Source organism: Xiphias gladius, chromosome 17 (assembly GCF_016859285.1).
Source record: "Xiphias gladius isolate SHS-SW01 ecotype Sanya breed wild chromosome 17, ASM1685928v1, whole genome shotgun sequence".
NCBI classification, from domain to species: Eukaryota; Metazoa; Chordata; class Actinopteri; order Istiophoriformes; family Xiphiidae; genus Xiphias; species Xiphias gladius.
In genome coordinates, this window is record NC_053416.1 from 22,130,241 (window position 1) to 22,154,600 (window position 24,360).

The following is a 24,360-nucleotide window of genomic DNA, read 5'->3' on the forward strand; positions in this document are numbered from 1 at the left end:
CCGTCGGCAGGCACACAGACGGCAGGCAGCAGCTGCAGCGCGAGGACCCGGCGTCGCTACTCTGCATTCAGACATTCATAGCACGACTTTTAGCTCCGAAACGCACAGGACGGCAGCACACACGCACACGACATCTAAAATGGTAGACCGCGAGCAACTGGTGCAGAAAGCCAGGCTGGCCGAGCAGGCAGAGAGGTATGATGATATGGCAGCAGCCATGAAATCGGTAAGTAGGCTTCCTCTGTAATGACCTTTCTTCTCTGGACCTTTTTTTTTTTGGTAAATTCTATGTCTGGGTATTTGTGGGAAAATGCGTAAACGCTAGTTAAGCTAGCACCAGGGCAGGAATACGCAGTGAGGGGACTGAGCCCTCTGTGTTAGAGCACATTTTGACTGAAACGCGTCAGCCACATAAAATTGGTGTATGAAAGTTCTGATTAAAGACTACATTCATGAGACAGGCGTAATTGTGAGCATAATAAAGGACTGCTATAGTAGGATTTGGGCAGCATCATTTTGAACAGGACCGCAAGGCCCGTAAAGCCTATGTTCACATTTCACCAGGCACTTCAGACCTATTAGTTACATCGCTTGGGTGTAACGAGGCTCAGTTGACGTGACGAATTCACAGTAAATCAAACGGGTTTTATTGGCGGTGTGTTGCGGTGGACTGTGGTGGTCTGAAATGCGGACTGTTTGATCTTGGGGCGGTGCCTTTGGCCCGGCTCCTTTATAAATGGCCAGGCTGCCGGGCTGCAAAAGAACCGAGGCAAATAACGCACAGAAATAACACTAAGACGCGATTTAACCGTCTGTCTGGAGCAAATGTGGCCTTAACAATGAGAGAGTATGGAAAAGGATCACGTCGAAAGATGCGCATACTGGCGGAGCAAAGGACGGGCTAGGTGGTACCACGATGATGAGAGTGACATCGTTGGCTGTCCTGATGGTCGTGTTCCGGTTTACATGATGCTGAGCACCAAATAACGAGCCGTGGATTTAGGGGGTGACACCGCTTCTCCCTAGCTTGGTGTGGAGAGGCAGCCAGGCACTGTCCCCCTTACTGCTACACCGTTGGCGCATTGGAAAGAGCAATGTTGGCTGAAGGTTGATCGCGATCGATTTGCGCAGAAGCAGCGCACAAGCTACGAAGCGTTCACCTCTCAGACGTGGGTGTTGGTGGACGGACAGCTTTCCAGAAAGCTCTGTAGATGTCATATTGCAGCAAATGCTCGCTTGTGTCTGCGAGCTCTAGCATGACGGACTGCTGGTATTAATCGACGCTGTGTAGCAACCGCATCCCTGCGTCCTCGACCTCTTGCAGCAGGTTCCCACACAGAGGCGTGCCGCAGCATCTGCCAAGATGCATCACAGGCCCACCCGTAGTGCACCATTTCAGAGGCAGCCCTTTATCACAGCTTCACAAAAGGCTGCATCTCACTATATCATCAGTATCTGCACAACACCATCACAGAGGAATGGACGAATTGGCAGGGGAAGTCTGGGAACGGTGGGATGTGTGACAAGGCTCACTCTCCTTTATTTCAAATATTGGCCTTAATATCCTTGTGAAGGCTCACATTGTGTCTGCGGTCACTAATAAAGACTTTTAAGTGATAATATAAGACTTTCTAGTAGCCATTACCATCCATTTTTATTATGTATGAAAAGGCTAGTGCTTTTTGGTGTCATATCTCTGTAATTTCCATCCAAAAATGATCATAGATTTACTTACCCTATATTTTCGAAGTCATACCTGTTTGCTTTTGTTAACAAAGGCCAGCCCTCCCAACAGTAGCCTCAATGTATGCCCGCGCTGTGTAGGACAGTGGTTGTGTTTAATAGTAGAGAAAGCAAAATAAGCGGAAGGTACTTTTTCTATATCAGCTTCAATTCCAGGAGTCAACATTTAAGCTGTCAGCATGTTTAAAGGCCATAGTGTGCACTGCTCTTTAGGACCAGGCTGTAGCGGTAATACCAGAGGGGGCCGGGCTCCACCCCTTCCAATTATGCCGAGTCAGAGAGAGAGCTGCCCCTCACCCAGCCAGTCTCTCTGCAGCACTGGGCAGCGGGGTGTGTCTGCTGCCTCGCCCATCATTTGAGGGGAATCCCTTGCCACTGCAGGCATGGTAACCGCGCGGGTGGCAACGGAGCCAAATAACCAGGATCACAGAACACGACGCTGCACCTATCCTCGGGAGGACTTTAACGCAACGAGTCAGGAACCAGGCACAACCAAAATGAATGGTAATGTTGATTGGCTGCTGTTAGTGCTGTATTTTTACCACCACCTTGTAAGATTATAGTGAAACAGATATTAGAAGAGCATGTTCCACCGTTAATTATGTTTTACAGCTTCAACAACTGAGTCCCTAATTTCTTTAAGAAAAAAATCAGGGACAAAGGAATCAGTTATTCTGATAGTTATATAGTTATTCTAACTATACGGGACATTTCACTATTTGGGGCTTTTCACTATTTGGGAGCTAAAAAGCAGGGTTTTAGTCTTCATACCAATAGTAAATGAGACACACAGTTGTCGCCTTATATTATTCGTCCGAACTTTTACATCCAACAGAAATGTTCCAGCACTTGTCAGGTCTCCCATTTTTTTCCAAAATCATTTTTACAAGCTACATATTACATCACTGATTTGAGAGCAGCCTTAAATTCTGCTTGTCCGCTTTCTGTCTGATGGGGACAACTATGAGTGTAAGTAACAATGTAAGTAACTGGTTATGCAGACCCAGTTGCAGATCAGATCAGCCACAGATGTGTCACTGTTGTGCATTCTCCTTTAATCTAAAGAGCACACAATTTGCTATGTGCGGGTCTCCAACTTGCATTAAATTTGCAAAGCCCTTCTATTAGCCTTGGACCAAGAGTTAGGAACTAGACTTCTGAAAGAAAAAGACATAATAAGTGAAAATGAGATTTATAATTGTTCAAAAAATGCTTTTACTATTAATTATTTAGAGTGAATGTTTAAAAGCCAAAGAAATTCACGAAAAATAGCTTGGAAAAATCTATGATTTGTCCCACATTAATTTGGTAAATGTTTGGGTATCTCTTAGCAACTCAAACATCCGACCCTCAAATACCTTGGACGAAGATGAAGACGATGCCATCACAAAATTTCTCCAGAGCTAAAATCCTTGCCATCCATGAGGATTTCACCTGGAGAGCATTACCATGCTCTGGTAACTGCCACAAAATTGACATACTCCCCATGTAACTAATACCTATTCGTGTTATCTGAACAACACGCCACAAAATGTGATCCATTGATGGACCATTGATGAGGAATTTGTTTTTAAAAGTCATTTTGGAGAGTGTATATTGAATATCCATTTTAAAAGATCCCAGTACTACAGTATGCATATTTGATGAAACTATTACATCATAGAATCCACACGGGCACATTGCCTCAGCCCTTTCATATAGTAATGATTCATTCGTAAAGGCTGGCCTAATAAACCTAAATCAATACACGGATTTTATTGTAAGAGAGTATCTGTTACAGGATAACGCCAGCATTTTTGCATGTCACAGCCCAGTCCATATCCACTTCAAACCTTATGCATTTTATTTTCTTGGGGAGAAAAACATTTATTGAGATTTTTGAATGTGTTTTTCTACCTTGTAGGTACCCTTTGCCTTCCTTTCAATTTCATTCACCATTGAACTCAACATGTAGAGACAAAGAAGGTACATATAGATTTAATAATACTGATAAAAGAAGGTGTATTGAAATGTATTTTTTGAGCCACGTGCTCAGTTTTATCAGGGAAAATTGTCATTCTGCTAAAATATGGTTTAATAGTAATTATCATTTTCAGTGCTCACAGAGAATCTGTTAAAAGGACACCATTACATTTTGAATTCAGTGACTTTCCAATTGGTTCTCGCACAGTTTGGTGTGTGACTTGACTATTTCTATGTTAGAGGATTGAAAATACCTAATTTTCCATTTTTGGGGAAACTTTCAACTTTTACTCGCAAAAAAATAACACTAAATGTCAAGTTATTTTTTGAAGCGGCAAAATATAACACTTGCTGTTTCCAAACCACACAAGGCTTACACTCCTCTCATAAAAACCCAGGTATGATGCATGTTCAACCTGGGTTTGACCGCTTTTACAAGTTAATACCTGAGCATCATTGCTCTCAAAGACATTATTCTGCAACTGTAGCTACATACAAATGACTGCTAAACTACAGAGTTACATAGTTAGTAACTATAAAATAAAGGTTAAGGTTAAGTTTCAATTTACCCCCCCCCCCCCCCCATTCTTACTGGCTCTCTTTTGAAACTAGGCAGGTTGTACTCAAGTGTTCATAATAAAATTAGTTGAAATCCCCATCTTGATCACTAAAGCAGTGCAGTGTCCAAGTTGGGATGGAGGTCAAGGAACCATTTTAAATGATGCTCGTTGCTCTTTCCAGACAATTCACACGTGGGTTTGAGTCATTTCTCAAAAAAATGCAGAGCAAAAGATCCCAGCATCTGACATCTAACAGCAGCTAAGAGACCATTTTTACCTCTGTCTATCGTTTATACTGTGCTATCCCACTATATGTAACCAAATCAAATAACCCACCATAGAATTAATCCATAATTATTATTCAACATTGTTATCAATATTCTCGGATAATATTGTCTAATTTGGCCTTACACCAGGTCATATCAGTTACAATAATTATCAGTTTCTGACATGTAAATGCTGTTTATCGCAACATCCAAGTCGTAATTACAACCTAAAAAGCGGATTTTTCTTTTCAAACACTTTTATGTCAAGAACATGGGAGTCTTTCCTATCTCTACCATTCTTCCCATATGATGTGAACATGACTCCATTATTTTGAATAAACTTTGACACATACATCCAGCTGGAGATCTTACTTCTGTGACTTAGTAAGTGCATGGCACAGAGAACAAGGGCTTCCATCACGCATAGTGATTTGAATGCATTATTTCCCCATGGAAATGCACTGTGCTGCAGCTATTTCGTATTGTATGTTTGTATGTATGTTTCATATATATTGACTATTCTATGTAGTGATTTGCTGCATTGGATAAACAAGTAGTTTTTTTTTTTCAAAAATGGTGGACACCAATGTTTATATGTCTTTAAATCCAAAATTATCCAACTTCCTTAATTTAAACTGTTTTAAGATAAGCTGTAAAACCAGATGTTTCCCACACATGAATAATCACAGATATAGTGTAGTCCCAAGCCATATGCTCTGTGTCAGTACCAGCAGTGAGTGATCCTGGAGGTCCCACAGGACCCAGTACAAATGTTGCGGATGCAGAATATGTTTGTTCCGGTGTGGGTGGTATTGAGTGGTCAGCATCTCTCATTGTAGGATGACTGCAGAACTGTAATATATAAAAATATGACAGGTTGTTATTGTTAGATTTAACTATCCATATACTGTAAATGCAATGTATGGAACCATATACCACCACATACTGAAATAAACAAAATTACTATTAATTTCTTCTGTAGACTGGTACATTTAAATGTCAGTAACATTTTTTTAAAATTGCCAGAAACACACCATCACTGCTACTCTGAAGTCTGACACTCCAGCATCTAATTTGTCTGTTGCTATGGGAAACAACATAAGTTAGTAGAAAAACACGGACTTGATCCATAATATTTTCAGTCACTGTGAGCTCTCACCACTTAAATCAAAATCCACGGGTTACCGATGTCTTATTTTTGCAACAAGACACATTTTCAATAGAAAGCATTGTTGTGTGCAGGAGTGATCAAAATCTCCAAAGGAGTGGGTGTGAGTGGGATGGTGCATCTTGTGGGAGATATCTTCAAGATCAAATGAGATTTATATTCTCAAAATGTGCCCATGATGTGAATGGAAGACTGAGATTTTTTTTATTTGACACCTATGCTGAGCTTCATGTTAGATACAACCAGTGTGCTAAACTAGGAAATGGGGTTATAGCCCCAGAAAATGTCTGTCTTCTCTCAGTCTCCATTTCCTGCTCTAGTTCATCCTCATCATCCTCATCTTGCAGTTTTTGTCCAGAAGGCATTGGAAAAATCAAACTTCAATTTCTTTATCTCTAAAGTATGAACTTTCTCCTAAATCTCAGTCCATTTCTGAATGCAGCCAATACCATATAAGGACATTTCAGGGTGTCCAGAAATGTGTCTTGACTCAGTGGAGAGTCACAAAGGCACAACGAAAAAACAGATTAATCAACAAGCAAGAAACATCTTCAGAAGAGCCTTACATAAAGTTGCAGGAACATGTGCAGAATTGATCTGAGTGATATTCCTCTCAAGTTCAGCAGTACCTCATTATATTGTAGCATCATTGAGTTGCTCCGATGAATGCCATCCCTTGCTTATTCATTTTAATTGAGTGCAGGGACATTAGTGCAAGCGGCATTATAAGGAATCATATTGTCATCGACCTGTATTTGTGTTATATTTTAAAAGAAAGGAAGAACTGCTAAAAAGAGGAATAAGTAGAGAACATTCATGTAGCTACTGAAAATATCTTCTCAGTGTGGAGTGTGAAAACGTGTACAGACTGGTGTTTGCTGGTAGGATATTCACATTTCTCCTCCAGGTGTTGTCTCTGACAAAAAGCCTACATTTATTAATACAAATTACCAAAACGTTTTTTTTCCACACTTCCAAAATCTGTTATAGCCCAGGTCATCAGCAAGTCATTATTAAAGCTGCTTTGTCAAGTTTTTTTTTTTTTTTTAATAAACAAACACAATTCATGTTTACATAGTGTTTCTCATGAAAAGACATTGTGGGTATTCTGTTGGTGTAAGAAATGTGTTGAATGTATTTCCTTCCTCATGAAACATTTGCATAGCCAATTTCTTTATTATCTTAAATTGTGCATTGTAACTTGTTAGCAGTCTTATCTTCACCAGTGGTTCTCAAACTGGGGAATGAGCCCCCCTTTGGGAGGCATAGAGCCACTGCAGGGGGGGCATGGATGACCTGGGGAAAAATAAGGACTGAAATTAGGCCTAATGAATATGATTTATGTAGGGAAAATAAACAAACAGGAGTTTGCTGATGCTATCGTACTGAACTTTATTTCACTAAAATTCAACTTGGATCCTTTTTTATTTGTTTACTCTATCTTTGTTAATGATTGATAAAGATTAGGTAGGAGTGTGAACTTTTTTCAGCTTCTGAAGGGGGCCATGCCAGAAGAAGTTTGAGAAACACTGGTTTACACACTGCTACATTTCCTTGTGCATTACGACCAACAACTCTTAATCAACAGAATATTGTGAAACCAATGGCACAATGTAAATTTCACCACCTATGTGTGTCTGGGGGATACAAACAAAACGGGGACCCACTCGTTAAAACATTGCTCCATAGCACTAGTGGTTTGGAGTAAAAACTCCAAAGAGGGCCTTTAAAGGCCCCTATACACTGCGGTTTTCGGCTGTTTGAGACGTAAACTGACAGTTTTGAGAGAAACGTGGCGAAATCTGCTGCTGTCAATCCGAAACAATGGTCCTAAATCGCACTGTGAGACCCGTCCACGACAATCGATTTGGCGACCAAAGACAGCTGACGACAGCGACAGAAATTTAGGATCAAATTTTCACAGTTTGACTGCTGCTACTGTCCAGGTCTCCAAACCAACCAACCAGAATACAACATTAAATGATGCAGAATACACTGGCTAATTTTTTGAATGCCGATATGAATAAAGTTTAGTAAAAAAAAAAAAATTTAAACAAAACAAAAAAAGGCACTTCCTACCAGTGCCTGAAGCAACGTGTTCCATCCAACAGAGACTCGGTCTGAACGCCCACTCCTAAGTTGAAAATTTTCTCCCTCAGCATTCAAACAAGATTCCATACATAGATAGATCAGATGAGATTTGGCAGCAGTGTCTGCCAATATCTAGTACTCACAGATGTTGAATAAATGTGAAATTGTCTTAAATGGAGACACAGTCATTCCTCAGTGTCCCATTCCTTCAGTTATACTGTAGTAATGTCAGTGACACAATTGTAGCACAGTAATGCTTTCTAGGTACTGGCAAGGTCAGCAAGGACTCTGGGCCAAACAAGGACACTGTTCTATCATCTTAACAGTGGTTTTTTAAAAATGTTAGGATTTACTGAACACTAGAACTGTGTTTCTTTCTATCCTGCAAAAAATATGCTTTTTTTTTTTAATATAACTTTTGCTAGGTTCTTGTGTATTTTCTTCTTAGTTGATGGAGTGAAATGTCACTTGATGCTACATTTAATGTTTATAGAAGAATGGTTGAAGTTGTTGCGTTATTGCTTTGGCACTATGATGAGGGTTATTTGTTGGGAATTTCATGCACCTGAATGAATTTACAGGGTTATTACCTGGGAAGAACTGGGAAGTATGAAAAGATTGATTTTGACAAGATCTGGGTTCCTAGAAGATGGTCCAACTCTAAACAAGTGTGAAGCATCAGCTTGTGGCCCTGAGACAGACTATAACCAAGTATTAGTAATGCAATTACCCAATACTATTCGTACTATCATTGTTAGTAATACTATTTGTTAATATGTGATGAGACTGTAGAGACACCAAACTGTGATCTGGAAGTGAAGAAGTTACATTAAACCCAACGGTATAATTTATTTTTGTTCACCTAATGTGAGTTCATAGTAATTTTATAGCACATAACCGTTAATACATACAAATGGCAGTTTACTAATACTATATTCAGACAGATCTGTTATTTTTTTATGTGTCATAGAAGTGAAAGGGTGATACGGCCATAACCCGTCTTTGACCTCTGAGAACACATCTGCCTTTGACAGTAACAGCTAAGCAGGAAAGAATGTGGGCTGAACACAACAGTCTTGTACTGTACACCCATTATATTTTTTTATTAAGCCATTACTTACTCACAGTGATATTTGAAACATGTACCAGCATGTAATAGGGCATTTTTTTTATTTTTACTTTTGGTCACATTGTATTCTTTGTCTTTTTTTTTTTTTTTTTTAAATCACAGCAGAGTACTAACAGAGAGGCCCCAGCTTACATTGAAGTAGTGTTTGGCCTCTCCCCATGCCAGTCCAGTCGCCTAATTAGGTCTACATATCTTTCCCATTTGTTTTGAGTGATCAACATTTTAGGTGTCTCATTTTTGGATATCAGCTGTAATCAAGGAAAAACTACTGTCATATGTGGTAGCGTAGCAACAAAGAGGTACCTGAAGCTCCCTCTCCACCAACATTACTTAGACATGCGCATACGCTGCCTTGCATCCCCCTTTTCTAGTACCAGACTCTTTGTAGCTAAACCAGCCAGCCCTATTCACACTGCCAGTGACGTCAGGTAGTCCACGGCGCCTTTATGCTCAGTTGCCAGAAAGAGGGTCAGCAGGGGGGTTTTCAAATCAGGTTAGGAAAATGGGGAGTGAGAGCAAATGAGCAGGGAAAAGACAGAAGGAAAGCACTGAACAGGAAGAAAAATGGGAAGCTGTGGGACTGTAGCAAGCCTTCATTATGTGACTTGTAACCTATTAAATGGAAATATAAGGTAGCGGGCATTGAGTTCTAGCCTAGCCTCTACTGAGGCCCAACAGATCCTCTCACTCCCCCAGCCCTGCAGCTCTTACTGTGTCTGTCCTGTGGATATTAATGGCCATGCAGAGAGCTGTCAAAGAGGAAGTTATTGATTGTCCTAGCTGGCCTTTGTTTGAATTAACACTCAGTTGTTTGGAAGTTTGACTGCCTTGTGTAAGGATGAGTCACGAGAGAGCAGGCGCAATTGATGAGCTTTATGGGTAGACAGAGCTCTATTGTCATCCCTGCACCACAGCTTCCGTCAGGGCTTTCTGCTCACCCTGCAGCCTTCTGAAACAATGACAGCCATGTTTTTACAGATGGGTTGTTTAGGCCTCGTTTTTCTGACCTCTCTGTTGCTCCAGTGCTGACCCACTCTTCTGGTTGCATTCGCCATAGGTCAGATACTCGTTTACACTAATTTTAATTTAATGGACTGAGGCATAGGGCTTTATAGAGCCGAGGCTTTGCTTCAGGGATGACTAATGGGGGGCATTGTGACTTTCTCCTGGGCGTGTAAGTGGGATGATTACGCAATGGATGCCATTTTAATGTTTGCCAGTACAGAGGTTATTTTAGTTATGACAGTTGTAAGTTTTACAGTGTTTTGTGTAGAAACACGCCTTAGTGAACAAGCATAAATGTCTCCCGCCCTCTAGAGGCTGCATTGTTCATTACAATGCAAAAGAAGGAAGGAAAAGTATACTGATGGTTTAGCTGCTAGAGCTTTACTCACAAGGTGTTGAAAAATGTAAAGTTTCACCTCAGGATGGCTTTACAGAACAAGTCACATGATAGGTTTGCTTCCTCCGGAGTGCATGAAAGTCCACTGTAAATTTCATGTCAATCTGGACAGTAGTTGTCTCTTGGGCCAAGTTGATCATTTGGCCTTGGGGTGGCAACAGAGGACAATGTCCATGTAATGTCTGAAACAGGCAGAGATAAACTAGAATGCCATTGGTTTTTATTATAGTTCATGGTAATCTGCCTAGATTTTGGTGTAATTAAAACAGTCAACAATGAGAAGGGTTCCTCATCTGGTGACCATGAATATCCAGAAAACTACAGTCTATAGCCATGCAAGCAACATTGTGAGGCTATACTTTAGGCACAATGCTGCTTTGAGCTAAATGTTAACATTCTCATGCTCATGGTGACAGTGGTACTGTGCTGATGTCTAGCAGGTAATATTTACAAAATTCAGAATATTATTTTAGCATGTTAGCATGATAACATTTGCTAATTAGTGCTTAGAACAAAGTGCAGCAGAGGGTGATGGGAATGCCATTAGTTTGGCAGGTATTTGGTCATAAAGCAAAGTGATGAATCAGACAAATTGAAATTTTGATCTGATAAAGTCACTGGATGAAAAGTTAAGGGATCGGCAAAGTCAGTAGATTTTAGTCTCTTGGGACCTCGAATAGCTGTAATAAATTTTAAAGCAGTTTATCCAATAGTAGTCAAGATTTTTCACTCAGAACTAAAAATGTTTGTACCAAATTTCATGACATTTTATCCAATAGTTGTTTAGATATTTCAGTCTGGATGAAAGTGGTGGACTGACTGACATCACCATTCAAAATGTCATGGACATGCAGTTATTCATATTTAACGCTACAGAGCTGACAGACGGATGGTGGTGAGGAAAGCTCATGGATTTCTCAAAATGGAAATGGTTCATCATGCATGGATGTGTTCAGTAAACAGACAAGGCAGAAAAACCAACTGACTGACATCACCATCCTCAGGCTCTGCATGCCACTAAGCAAGGCTGAAACATGACCGAAGTGAAAAGGTTGCTTTTGGTTTTGTGGAGTCCTTCCATGTTTCCCAGTATATGAGTTGGTTTAAAGGTGCAAGATATAGAGTGGTTTGTTTGCACTTATCCCCACCTAAAGCATAGCAGCTTTCTCCGTACCGTCAGCCATGTCAGCATCCTTAGTATTAGTAGCTTGTGGCCAGTGTCTCCAGCAGAGACAATATGGCTCTCACAAACAAAACAGATTTTGCTGTCAACATGGAAACAGGAGATTGTTCTTTGCCCTCTACTCCCTCCCTTTTACAGTTCAAATAATCTTATTGATGAGTATAGTCAGGTCTGCTGCTTTGATTTCTATTTTATGTATCACCGAGCACATAGAATTAAAGTGAAAGATGGATGTGGACATATGTAAGGGTTTACGTATGTTGATAAAGAGTTTATCAGATGAGCACATGATAAGTCCTACATTTGTGTCAATAGAGACTGTAGTAACAACTGCAACATGGATTAGCAGCTACTATGTGCTTCTGGAGTCAAACCAAAGCAGAGTGACACAGCTGCTAGCTCATAGTGACCTCAATGCACCTCAAAGGTCACATGATTAAGCTTTCCACTGTGTCAGTGTCCTTGAGCAAGACACTGAGGCTCCACCATGTGTCGGGGATACTGCATATACCCATTAAGCAGTACAATCTCTGGAGAATATTTGTCTTACTAGGTGATTAAAAAGTTCCAAAAGTGCCATGTTAGTGCCCTTCTATCACTGTGGCAGCAGAGTGTGACCCCACCTGGGTGGTTAGGAAAAACACGATGATATACACAAACACGGGAAACAGTTTTACTGTAATGAAGCAAATAAGAAATGTTTTTTTTTAGCGATATGTCTGCATATGTCTGCGACAGGGCTCTAAGATTGGCAGTGTCAGTCTGTTGGTTGGTCTGTCCACCATTTTGGTCCAGACTGAAATATCTCAACTATTGAATGGACAGGTGTGAAATTTTGTGAAAACATTCATGGTCCCAAAAGATGGATCCTGGTGACTTGGTGATTCTGTTTTTTCACTTAGCACCACCATGGGATTGACATTTGGGATTTTTAGTGAAATATCTTAACAACTATTAGATGGATTACCTTACAAGTTGGTACCGATAATCAAGGTGTCCAGAGGATGAATCTTAATGACTTTCATCTCCTGACTTCTCATTTACCACCATCAGTGGGTAATAGTTTTCATTTATCCTGTGAAATATCTCAACAGCTACTGGATGGGTCGGCAGAAAATTTCATACAAACATTCATGGCTCACATGAATCATAATGACTTTGGTGATCCCCGGATTTTTTCTTTACCATCATGTGGTTGACTTGTGGCTAAGTGAAATATCTCAACAGCTACTGGGTGGATTGTTATGAAATAGGGTACACACATTCACTTTCTCCTCAGGATTAAATGTAATAACTTGGTTTATGACCAAATACCTGCAAAACTATTGACAACCCCATCAACCTCAGCTTTACCCTGAAATTAGACCTAATTAGCACATGTTAGCATGCTAACATGCTAAACTAAGATGGTGAACATGGTAAATAGTATACCGGTTAAACATGACCATGCACTGTCATTGTAAGCATGTGAGCATGCATTAACCCAAATAAGCGAACAATTCTTTAGTTGTACAGGGACAGTGCTTTGTTTAATTTAAGAAAAAAAATAAACTCGGTCAAAGTAATGTACTTGAATTTTTAAGTTCTGAATGAAGTTAAAGCACCAGTATTACCAAGACTAAGTAAGGATCAGGCTTCTCTGTGTCTTGGGAATAAAAAATTAAAGCCAGCATTATCTAATGGCCTTTTCCAACATGTTTTTTTCAAAAGACACTTTATAGTTTGTTTGTTTTTCTTTGGGTATATAGTAAATAAAACAGCTTAATTTTTCCTATCTACATATACTACACCCTCTGATGCATTATTATGACAATACTGTACTGCAGGAAGCAGTACTGTATATTGGCATCAGAATGGCGTGAAAAAGGCAAGTAACAAAGGAAGACAGGCTGGTTGGTCAGGGGTTCATCCTACAGCAAGATAATGACCCGAAACATTAGAGGAAAAGAACTAAATGGTGGCTTCTCATGATGGAAGACCAGCACAGTCTCCAGACTTAGACCTCATGGAGCTGGTTCGGGATGAACTGGACAGAAGGTGAAAGGAAAGCTACCTGCAAGTGCAACACATTCGTCGACAAACTTTCTGAACAATATTTGATTTCAATTATAGAAAGAACATCACAAGTGTGTTCAGCTGCTGACTTAGTCAAAATTTGGGTTAAATTTAGGATTTTAGATTCCATCATTCCTAAAATATTGATTATTTATTTGCTCTATATTTTAATTTCAGAAACACTAATACATTGAATTATGTAAATTTCAGTACCAACTGAGGTATTCTAAACCTATACATATATATATATATATATATATATATATATATATATATAATGTGTAAATATATATATGTGTGTGTGTGTGTGTGTGTGTGTGTGTGTGTGTGTGTGTGTGTGTGTGTATAGTATAGATAGATGGACATATCTCAGTTTTAAACCGAAGATGCAATTTTATGTTGACCGATATAGTGCTCAGTAAAGGCATTGTGAAGAGCTGTTCCACGTGATTGGCTGGGGCCCCCTGCTTTGGTATGCTCATGGAACTGAATTCTGTGCTGAAAAAGAAAGTAACAACAGGCTTTATACTCAGAAAGGGTCTGTAAAGATGCCTCTGCTGCACAGTCCCAGTGGGGTATAAAGGATTAAATCCTCTAGCCAGACAGAGGCCTGTCAAAACAAAACAAAACCCGCTTTCAGACCTTCGGACAGCCAATCAGCGGTCACCTCAGACGATGATGTCAGTCTGCTGGAGGCGTGGTTCTGCTGGATGCAGTGACTGCTGTCTTGGGTGTTGCAGAGTTTTTCCAGAGCCATCTGTGACAGTTTTTAGTTGTAGCTTTGTATTTCTTTACTTATGTTGCCTTGCACCTTGGTATTGCCATAGGTGGACTTGTGCACAGAAGATGTAATTGTTTATTGTGTGGATAGTCATATTTTATTGAACCTTTTACAAGTTATAATTCTCCTGTTGTCAGCTTTTGAATGTTTGAGACATGTCCTCACATATTTGATATAAATAAGATTATTGAGGTGACAAAAAGACATGCTCATGCCTGCATATTCTTCTTTCTTTGTTTTGTTTTTTTTAGGTCACAGAGCTGAATGAAGCACTATCCAATGAGGAGAGGAACCTACTCTCTGTGGCCTATAAGAACGTGGTTGGGGCGAGGCGTTCATCCTGGCGCGTCATCTCCAGCATTGAGCAGAAGACGTCGGCCGATGGCAATGAGAAGAAGATCGAGATGGTGCGGGCCTACCGGGAAAAGATCGAGAAAGAGCTCGAGGCAGTCTGCCAGGACGTGCTCAACCTCCTCGACAACTTCCTGATCAAGAATTGCAATGACACGCAGCACGAGAGCAAGGTGTTCTACCTGAAGATGAAGGGCGACTACTATCGCTACCTGGCCGAGGTGGCCACGGGGGAGAAGAGAGCCTCGGTGGTGGAGTCCTCCGAGAAGTCCTACAGTGAAGCCCATGAGATCAGCAAGGAGCACATGCAGCCCACCCATCCCATCCGCCTGGGCCTGGCTCTCAACTACTCCGTCTTCTACTACGAGATCCAGAACGCCCCAGAGCAGGCGTGCCACCTGGCCAAGACCGCTTTCGATGACGCCATCGCCGAGCTGGACACCCTCAACGAGGACTCCTACAAAGACTCCACTCTCATCATGCAGCTGCTACGAGACAACTTGACGCTGTGGACGAGCGACCAGCAGGACGACGAGGGAGGAGAGGGCAACAATTAAAGAGTCCAAAACCTCATTCTGCCAACACAACACGCGCGCTCACAAATGATGACAAAATAATAATAATAGTTTAAAAAAAAGTTCGTAGAAATTAAAAAAAAAAAGGGAGGGTGGGCGGGGGTGGCGGATCATCGGCGGCCAATTTAGCTGATGGTACTAACGTGGCTGCTGTTCTTTATTTTTCCACAAATTAAAAGTGAAAAAAAGTTAGGAGGGAAGACAATTTTAGTTTGAGAAATAACGTACAATTAAATCAATAAAAGAATGAAACCCCTTCCTTGATAGCCTCTGCAGCATTTGCCAAAATACTACTTTAGAAGCAAGAGGTATGTCATTCATCACAGTGTGACTATTGGGTAACGATAGCTTCGCACTGGCAGAGACTGGTCTTATCGCGCAAATGAAGCTGAGCTGTCTTATTGTATTTGGTGAGGGGAGGAGCATTCAGAAATTGAGTTCCAATGCTTGAGCAACAAGAAAATTAGAGTAACCTTGAATGTCATGGCCTTGCTTAGTGAGAGAGAAAGACAGAGACAGAGAGAGAATGAGTGAGAGAGCAGACGGATTACCGAGATGAAGATGGGCTTTTAGGGGTGTCGAACTTCATCTCGTAATATCAAATGTACACGACATCTTTAGTTGCACCACACTATGATCGCTGAGTGAGAAGCAGGTTGTCTCTGTTATTGAAGATAACATTAAAAAAATGTTTTTGTTTGCTTTGTGTCAGGTATGTGTCCAGCTCAGTCACACAGTCATCCTGTAACTAAAAATACAAATTCATAAAGTAAAGTTAGTGCAGCTTGTCCCTCTCATGTGCTGATGTGCTTTATTGAATAAATTAACTGTTTTTGGACACCTAATTCTTATTGTCAGTACTGTTGTTACTATAACAACTTCTATTGGGTCCTTATGCTTATAGGAAACGATTTGATTCACTAAATCCAGATAGCAAAATAAAATGAATGGAAATTTTAACAAATGTGTTGATTTTGAAAATGATGAAATAATATGTGAGTCCACCCTTATTCTCCAGTTCTGCTATCTTCATAAAAAGCAGTAGGATCTCTGAAACGGCACCTGGAACCACAGACTCGATTAGTGAACTAAGTACAATTTGTGGATAGAGCACATGCAATGTTAAGTGGAAGCTCTAAAAGCAGATTTGAGGTTTGTGGATTTACTTTGTCTTCAGTTTCTTCTTGGTCAAGAAATGCACTTGCCTATTATACTGTTTCTTCAGTGTAAGATGATAACTGCTCCAATATTCTCCATAATACAATATTGTGCATGCTGGTGATGTATTTATACAGTAGCTTCAATTTATTAACTTATACTGTAGATGTTATGTATTCATATGAACATGGAATTACTAGACCTTAATTGGATTATTTTGTATTTATTTCTTTTTATTGCGATTGTTAGCTAGACCTTATTTTAATCTGTGTTTTCTTTACTCCATTTGCTGAAGTACGCTATACCAAAACAGTGATTGTTAACAATAAATTGATCTGTTACGGACATCGCTATGGTGACATGCAATTCTTGGCAAAGGTGATAGAAAGTGAAGAAACATATTGTATTTGACAGTGGGAGTTTCAGGTGTTCTCTGATTTAGTAGTCACACAAAAAAATCAGGATAGTTAAAATACAGTAGATAAAAGTAACCAATAAAACACTGCAAAATTCTCCTTTCTACACAACCCAATAAGGCGTCTTAGTGCCATGAGGGAAATGTTTTTTAGTGCAACAACTAACATACTTGCAATGGGCTATCTAGAACCTTCTTCAACTAACACAGCATGCACTACAGCTGACAAAAACCACACATCCACCATTCAGTCAGTACAGAAGTGAAAGATTTCATGTTTCAGTGAGGTGGTCAGTGGTGGAGGAAGAATTTGAGCCAAGGTAGCAATACCACAATGTGAACACACTCTGTTATATATTCAAAATATTACTTGATTAAAAGTACATAATTATTATCAGCACAATGTACTTAAAAGTATTGAAAGTACAATCAACAGGCTGTTCATGACACAGAACGGCCCCTTTCAGAGTGTTAAATTACAGAATCAGTCCCAAAGATCTTTTTTTTTCTTTCTTTATTTTGAATTTAAGTTGTGTTCACAAATGATCATTTTGTGCAACAAGATATTGAAAAAATGTTGAGTTTGGCCTCTATAATAAATAGTGTATATGACATTAGTGGATTATTATTGATGCGTTAACATGTAAGCATCATGTTAACGTAGCTATTTTATATACAGTTCGGTTCTAGGGTCCATGCTCCACCACAGGTATTTTGACTTATTTCTCCTGATTAGGACAGTGTGGGCATGGACAGCATGGGCTTGATCGACATCTCTCTCACCATCCTGTTATGTCGTCAGACAAGTTACAGCATTGTTATCTTTCTTATGAGCACATGCAGTTTGCTTTCCTCATTTAAATCCACGCATAGCTGTGTACATCTCCAACCTGACCAGTAACTACTGCTGTTAAATAAATGTAGTGGAGGGGTAAGTACAATGTTTTTCTCTGAAATGTCATGAAGTGGAAGTATTAAACAGCATAATTTGGAAATACTCAAGGAAAGTACAAGTTCCCTCAAAAACTGCATCCATAAATATTTGAGTAAATGCATCGACTTGGCCTACTTTCCACAATTGTTTTCGGTCAACTTGGTTCCGAATGCACCATTCAGACACAGCTGTCCTAAAAGTGACAACATATACATGTAGGCCTGTCCTTACAATACTGTGTAAGGAAGCATTTGCAGTTCATTAACCCCACAAGGACAGATGAGTATAAGAAATCACTTGGCTCTGGCTTATTACTCTTCAAACAGCAGAGAGCAACAGATTGGCACAAGAACTGCCAGCCTGATGAGGTAAGTCGGCTATTTGATAATCTATTAATACACACTCAGAGAAGCCAAAAATGCAGGAATATGGAGGATACTGTGCAGGCTATAATATACATTTTGGGATCTACAGTATATACAACACATCTGTTTTTTCCTACACCGATCAGCCATGACATTAAAACCAGTTACCAGTTTAAAAAAAAAAAAAAAAAATATATATATATATATATATATATATATATATATATATATATAAGATTTACTGTAGGGTCACACCACAGAGCAAGATTTATTGCAGTTTTCCTTACATCTTAAATACTTCTACAGGTAGTAACTTGGCCTGCAGTCGTCTCAGGTCAGGCCAGAATGTACTGCATGGTGGAGGGGTGACCTTAAACTCTAGTTATTCTGTGTTCAGTTTGTTGATGTGGCCTGTATTTAGTTTAGTCAGTGTGTAACCAAGCAAAAACAGACAAGGTTTAGCTCACTAATTGCCTGAGGAACTGAGGGACGAACATATTCAGTGCACGTTTATTTTTTGTTCCGTAGGCTCTAATGTCAGGTTCAGACTACGCTATATTTATGTATGATAAAATCTCGATTGTGTCAGATTAGACAATTATACAGTCATAAATTGTTGTTGTGACTCGGCTGTGAGACATGACAGACTACGTGTTGGTCCCTGACCAATCACAGCTTGACGTCTTTCATGACCTGCGTGATGTCATCATGAAGTAGGTGCTAGGGACCAACTTCAGGGAACTTGGACTGAGCAGAAGGAGAAGGAAGAATAAAAAACACATCAGGGAAGCACTGAAAACGTGTGGTTACCCAAACTGGGTCTTCGTCAAAACCACAAAAAGATACAAAACAGACGGTGAAGATAACAGCAATAAACGGAACGACATTGTCAGTCCTTACGTTGCGAGATTATGTGAAAAACTCAGGAGGATTTTTCAACGAATGCCGCATCCCTGCGCACTTCAAGCCCAGTAACACTCTGGATGTCCATTCACAATTTATCAGCCACTTACAATGCAGTCTTGAGATCCCTCCCCCAGGCAGCTCAGCACCCATTCACACCATTAGTCATGTGATCCTAACGACTCGCTTGTGACCTCAGTGACTCTCAAGGTGTTGACAAACCCGCAAGAGGTTTAATGCCAGGGAGTCCCCATCCGTCAGTTCGGATGAGAGGTGGAACGTCTTCAAGAACCTCTAGCAAGTACATATGCCTTCGTAGAGCACTTGGAAATACCGTGACCTGGATGACTGAAAATCTTTACCCACATATTGGTAATGTTATTAGTAACACCTCTGCTTTTCCTGCAATGACAGTAAAAATGTCTGCTGTGAAAAAGGTCTATTAACAAAAGAAAAAAACACATTATTCAGTAATAACTGATGCTACAAAATTAATGCAACCAGAAATATTTAAGTTGCTGACAAAATAATAATAATCTGTGTCTCTGATGACCTTAGAATGTTTTTGGACAAGCTGGTCCCTTTTCAGCCCGAGTGCAGACAGGATGTAGAGATCTGAGAAGAGTCCAATTAGCGGCCTGGCCGCTAATAGCGCTTCACGAGAAGCAGTTCCCCGGTTCACAGCCTGGATAACTCCTGGATTGATGGGGATTGGCATGAATAATTTAGGCCCGCATTATACTGGACGGAAATGGTGACTCATGGGAGAGGAAAAGCTGAAATGCTAAGTGGTTTAGAGACTGCTGCCTCTTCTTAAGGCAGTGTCTGCCTGGCTTTAACGAATGGCACAGCTTCCACTAAGATCACTCAGTAGCAGACACAAGTACTGAATGTTTATGGCACTGCGTACATACGCTGTAAATTCATATACACTGAATCTGATGTTCAGCAAATGAACATCTGTTTTGACAGATTTTTAGAAGTCTCAGAAACGCACACACCACACTATATTTTTTATTCAGTCATATGTTGTAGAAATGGCTCAGATCAAGTTAATGAAATCTGATAAGCAGCTTTTTAGTCACTACAGGTCTGGAACCATAGGGGAAAAAAAGCACCAGTCCATGTACGCTGTCTACCCTGTGTAACTATACAACACGCTGGAGGCTCAGTGCGTAGCAGAGCACTCTATAAATAGATCTCCCCTGCAGCTCCGGAGTCAAGAGTAGAGTTAGTATGTGCATTAGTGGGCTGGCACGCAACATGAATGACTAGAGGTTGACAGGGAGGAAGAAAAAGAAGTGATGAAAACAACCAGCCACTCAGTAAGTCACCAGTTGTGTTGCTAAATCTTTCATTTCATCCCGCAGTGACTGATGGTTAACTGGAGGGAGATTAAAAGAATTGCATGTAGAATTGGCTCCATACATGCAGCTGAATAGTGTATTGACTGCCACAGAGCCCTCACCTCATATGGTTTGTTGATGTAGTTTTCAAATTCTGCCCTTGGCCTAGTTCCACTGTTTATAGACTGTATTTTTTTTCTACCTATACATATACCTATATATATGTTGGTAGACATCCAAACTGTTTGAAAATGTGCAGGATGTTATAAAAATCCACCAGGCAGGACACATTTCTTTTGCAGTCTTGAGTATCTCTCCCTTGATAACACAAATAATGTGAAATAGCAATGTTAAGGCATTACTTTAGAATTCCCTCCGTTCACATGGGCACACTAATCCAAATCTGTTTCTCAACTGTCTGATAAATTCACATGAATATTTCATGAAAGGAGATGTAAGGACTGTATTAGTACTTACGGCATTTTGATTTATGTAACTCTTGTTAAGGCATCATGGCAGTGATAAAAACCACAGTCCCTGCTTCACTGGGAAACTGCAAAACTGCACATACTGCACATTCATAACTGTGCCAATCATACTATTTTCCTAAAGGCACAAATATACCACTTTTAAATGGTTTACCCAATTAAAAAAGGTATAGAATATACTTAGATAAAGTGCATCAATTAAAGTCAAATATACTGTACTGTAGCTTTATCACGACTTGAAGACTGCACAGCAGAATGTGCCATAAACCTCTAAGTAGTGAATCTGTAAATGCCAAATTTCTACTCTTTATATTTTATGCTTATATTTCTATAGTGTTTATTACTAGTATATTTGCAAAATAAAGGTTCTAAGTTAATGATAAATTTCAAGTATCATCTGGTGAAACATTTGGTGGAATAATTAATTTGTCCATCAACACAAAATAGAAGACAAATTTGATAACCAATGAACTGTTTGATTTTGTCAAACTGGGGTTCAAGCTAGCCTGCCGTGCTTGCTCTTCTCTGTCTCCTTTTTTTTATAAAATGAATTACCTTTGGAGTTTAATAGTTTAATTTTAAGACATCATCCCAGGATCTGGTAACTTGTGATACATTCTATAGACTAAATGGTGACTAATCAACATTATTACAGCCATGCTAGCATCTCTGTCGGGCTGTGGAGCTTTGAGCTAATTGCTGCGCACAATGACAATGGTGGCATGCTAATATTTAGCTAGCAGGTACAGTGGCATGAAAAACTTTGGGAACTGGTCAAAATTTCTGTTAATGTGAATAGTTAAGTGAGTAGAAGATGATCTGATTTCCAAAAGGCATGAAGTTAAAGATTAAACATTTCTTTAATATTTTATGCAAGATTACTTTTTTATTTCCATTTTTACAGTTTCCTAATAACAAAAAAGGAAAAGGGCCCAAAACAAAAGTCTGGGCACCCTGCATGGTCAGTACTTAGTAACACCCTATTTCACAAGTATCACAGCATGTAAAGGCTTTTTGTAGAAACTGAGTCTTTCAGTTCTTTTTTGGGGGGATTTTCACTCATTCTTCCTGCAAAAGTCGTCTAGTTCTGTCAGAGTCTTGGGATGTCTTGCGTGCAGTACTCTGTTGAGGTCTATTCACAGATTTTCGATGATGTGTAGGTCAGGGGACTGTGAGGGCCATGGCAAAACCTTCAGCTTGCTCCTCCTGAGGTAGTCCATTGTGGATTTTGAGGTGTTTAAGGTCATTATCCTGTTGCAGAAGCATCCACTTTTCATCCTCAGCTTTTTTACAGACAGTGTGAGGTTTGCTCCCAGAATTTGCTGGTATTTAATTGAATCCGTTCTTCCCTCTACCACTGAAATGTTCCCTGTACCACTGGCTGCAACACAAGCCCAAAACATGATGGATCCACCCCCGTGCTTAACAGTTGGAGAAGTGTTCTTTTCATGGAAATTTGCACCCTTTTTTCTCCAAACATACCTTTGCTCTTTGCAGCTAAAAAGTTGTATTTTAACTTCATCAGTCCACAGGACTTGTTTCCAAAATGTATTGGACTTCTTTAGTTGTTCATTTGCAAACGTCTGATGCTGAATTTTGTGGTGAAGAAGCAGGAAAGGTTTTCTTCTTCTATGAGCAGTTCTCCGAAAGTTTTCTCGGTCTTCCAGACATCCTCTTGTTCCTGTTAACTGTCATTTCTTAATCTTCTTCTTACAGCCTCTGCTGCTTTGTGGGCATCAGTTATTTGAATTTTCAGAGTCAGCTGCTTAGAGGAGCCCATGGCTGCTGATTGTTGGAACAAGGTTTGAGGAGTCCGAGTATTTATAAAGCTTTGAAATTTACATCACTTGTCCTTTCCTAACAATGACTGTGAACATGTCATAGCCCTACCAAGATAATTAAGGTCTGAGACCTTGGTTAAAGTTATATGAGAGCTCAATTCTCTTGGGGTGCCCAAACCTTTGTATGGTGCTCCTTTCCCTTTTTTTTTCCACTGTAACCTAGTACGAAACAAAAGTAATACACTAATCTTGCATAAAATGTTGAATCGAATATTTCACCTTTAACTTTATGCCTTTTGGAAATCAGTTCATCTTCTACTCACTTAACTATTCACGGTACCAGAAATTTTGACCAGGGGTGCCAAAACCTTTTCATTCCACTGTATCATGTTCGCCATGTTTAGCGTCTTAGTTTAGTATTTTAGCAAACACAAAGTACAGCTGAAGCTAATGGGAATATCATTAGTTTTGCAGGGATTTGTTCAAAAAAGAAAGTATTGGACAGTGAAATTTTAACCCGATGATGGTGCTAGAGGAAAAGTCAGTGGATCACCAAAGTCAGTAGTCTAAATCCTCTGGTTTCATTGCCTTCATGGTAATCCATCCAATAGTTTTGAGATATTTCAGTCTGGACCAAAGTGGTGGACAGACAGACTGAAGTTGCCATCTCTAGAGCCACGATGCAAGTGTGGCTAAAAAGTAGCCATCGATTGTACTCACAGTATCATGCACTCACACACCCTTTGGCTTCTGCTGACTCTGTAGTGTTCTTGTCCCCACTAGCATCCATTCCCGGTGCAATTGTTTTAAATTACCTTGCTCATTCAAGAGTAAAGAAAAAATCTCCATCAATTATGTAGACATCTGTGCATAAATAATTCATCAGAGACATTCTGTATAATGGTATTACGCAATTTCGGGAGTTATGACACATTTCACTGCAGATTCACGGTAGAAATGGCCCTATTTCACTGTACACGTGACATCCATCTCATATATCAACTGCCTTATCAGTTTCTCTCCACTTCATAAAGTACAAACCCGAGCCAGTAGTCTACTGATCAGGAGTCAGTATCAGGATGAACTTGCATCCCTCCTACACTGAGTCTTGTCTGTTGCAGGTCACTTCGTTGGGAGTCATTTCTAACAACTCGATTTTATACAATATTATGGTATGAATGTTATACAGTAATAATAGAGTATTATGATATTAACTTCTTTTCAGTGTTAATTTTATAATGATTGGCGTTACGGGGGCGCTGTAATTAAAGGACACAATGTTTAAGTAATGCTTTACACACTGTTTTTTGCAATTTTAATGAAACCTGGTCCATTCTGGCACTGTGTAGAGATCAGACAGCTGAGCCTGACATGGACCATATTGTTAAATGTGAAAATTACAAACCTTAAAAGGCAACAGCAGTGAAGCATCATTATAGGCATAGGCTGCCTCACTCATGGGGGCTGACATGTTTCACTTGCTCTCTTTTGCATGGATGACCCTCAGATGTATAATTTAGCAAACGATACTTCATCATTAAGAAGCTTAGCATTTCCGTTTAGTCATATTCTTCTTGTTTCCAGACTTATAACAAATACAGCTGTTTCAGGACGTCACTTCCATGACGAAGAAGACCACTCATATCATGTCACCAGCCTGCAAATAAACAGCAGAACTTGTAATTAAAAAAAAAAAGAAGAGAC

General features: G+C 39.9%; 1 protein-coding gene across 1 annotated transcript; it reads left to right on the forward strand.

Annotated features, from left to right (window-relative positions):
- ywhag1 (3-monooxygenase/tryptophan 5-monooxygenase activation protein, gamma polypeptide 1) lies at positions 1–15,333 on the forward strand. Its single transcript, XM_040151460.1, has 2 exons — positions 1–226; positions 14,592–15,333. The coding sequence occupies exons 1-2, from the start codon at positions 140–142 to the stop codon at positions 15,246–15,248; spliced, it is 744 nt and encodes a 247-aa protein (XP_040007394.1). The 5' UTR covers positions 1–139; the 3' UTR covers positions 15,249–15,333.
- Positions 15,334–24,360: the final 9,027 nt, after the last annotated feature.

Bases quoted from the DNA above. Each gene is read 5' to 3' on its own strand.
- ywhag1 (XM_040151460.1), top strand. From the start codon at position 140: ATGGTAGACCGCGAGCAACTGGTGCAGAAAGCCAGGCTGGCCGAGCAG. The intron at 227-14,591 runs GTAAGTAGGCTT...TGTTTTTTTTAG, and splicing joins TGGCAGCAGCCATGAAATCG to GTCACAGAGCTGAATGAAGC.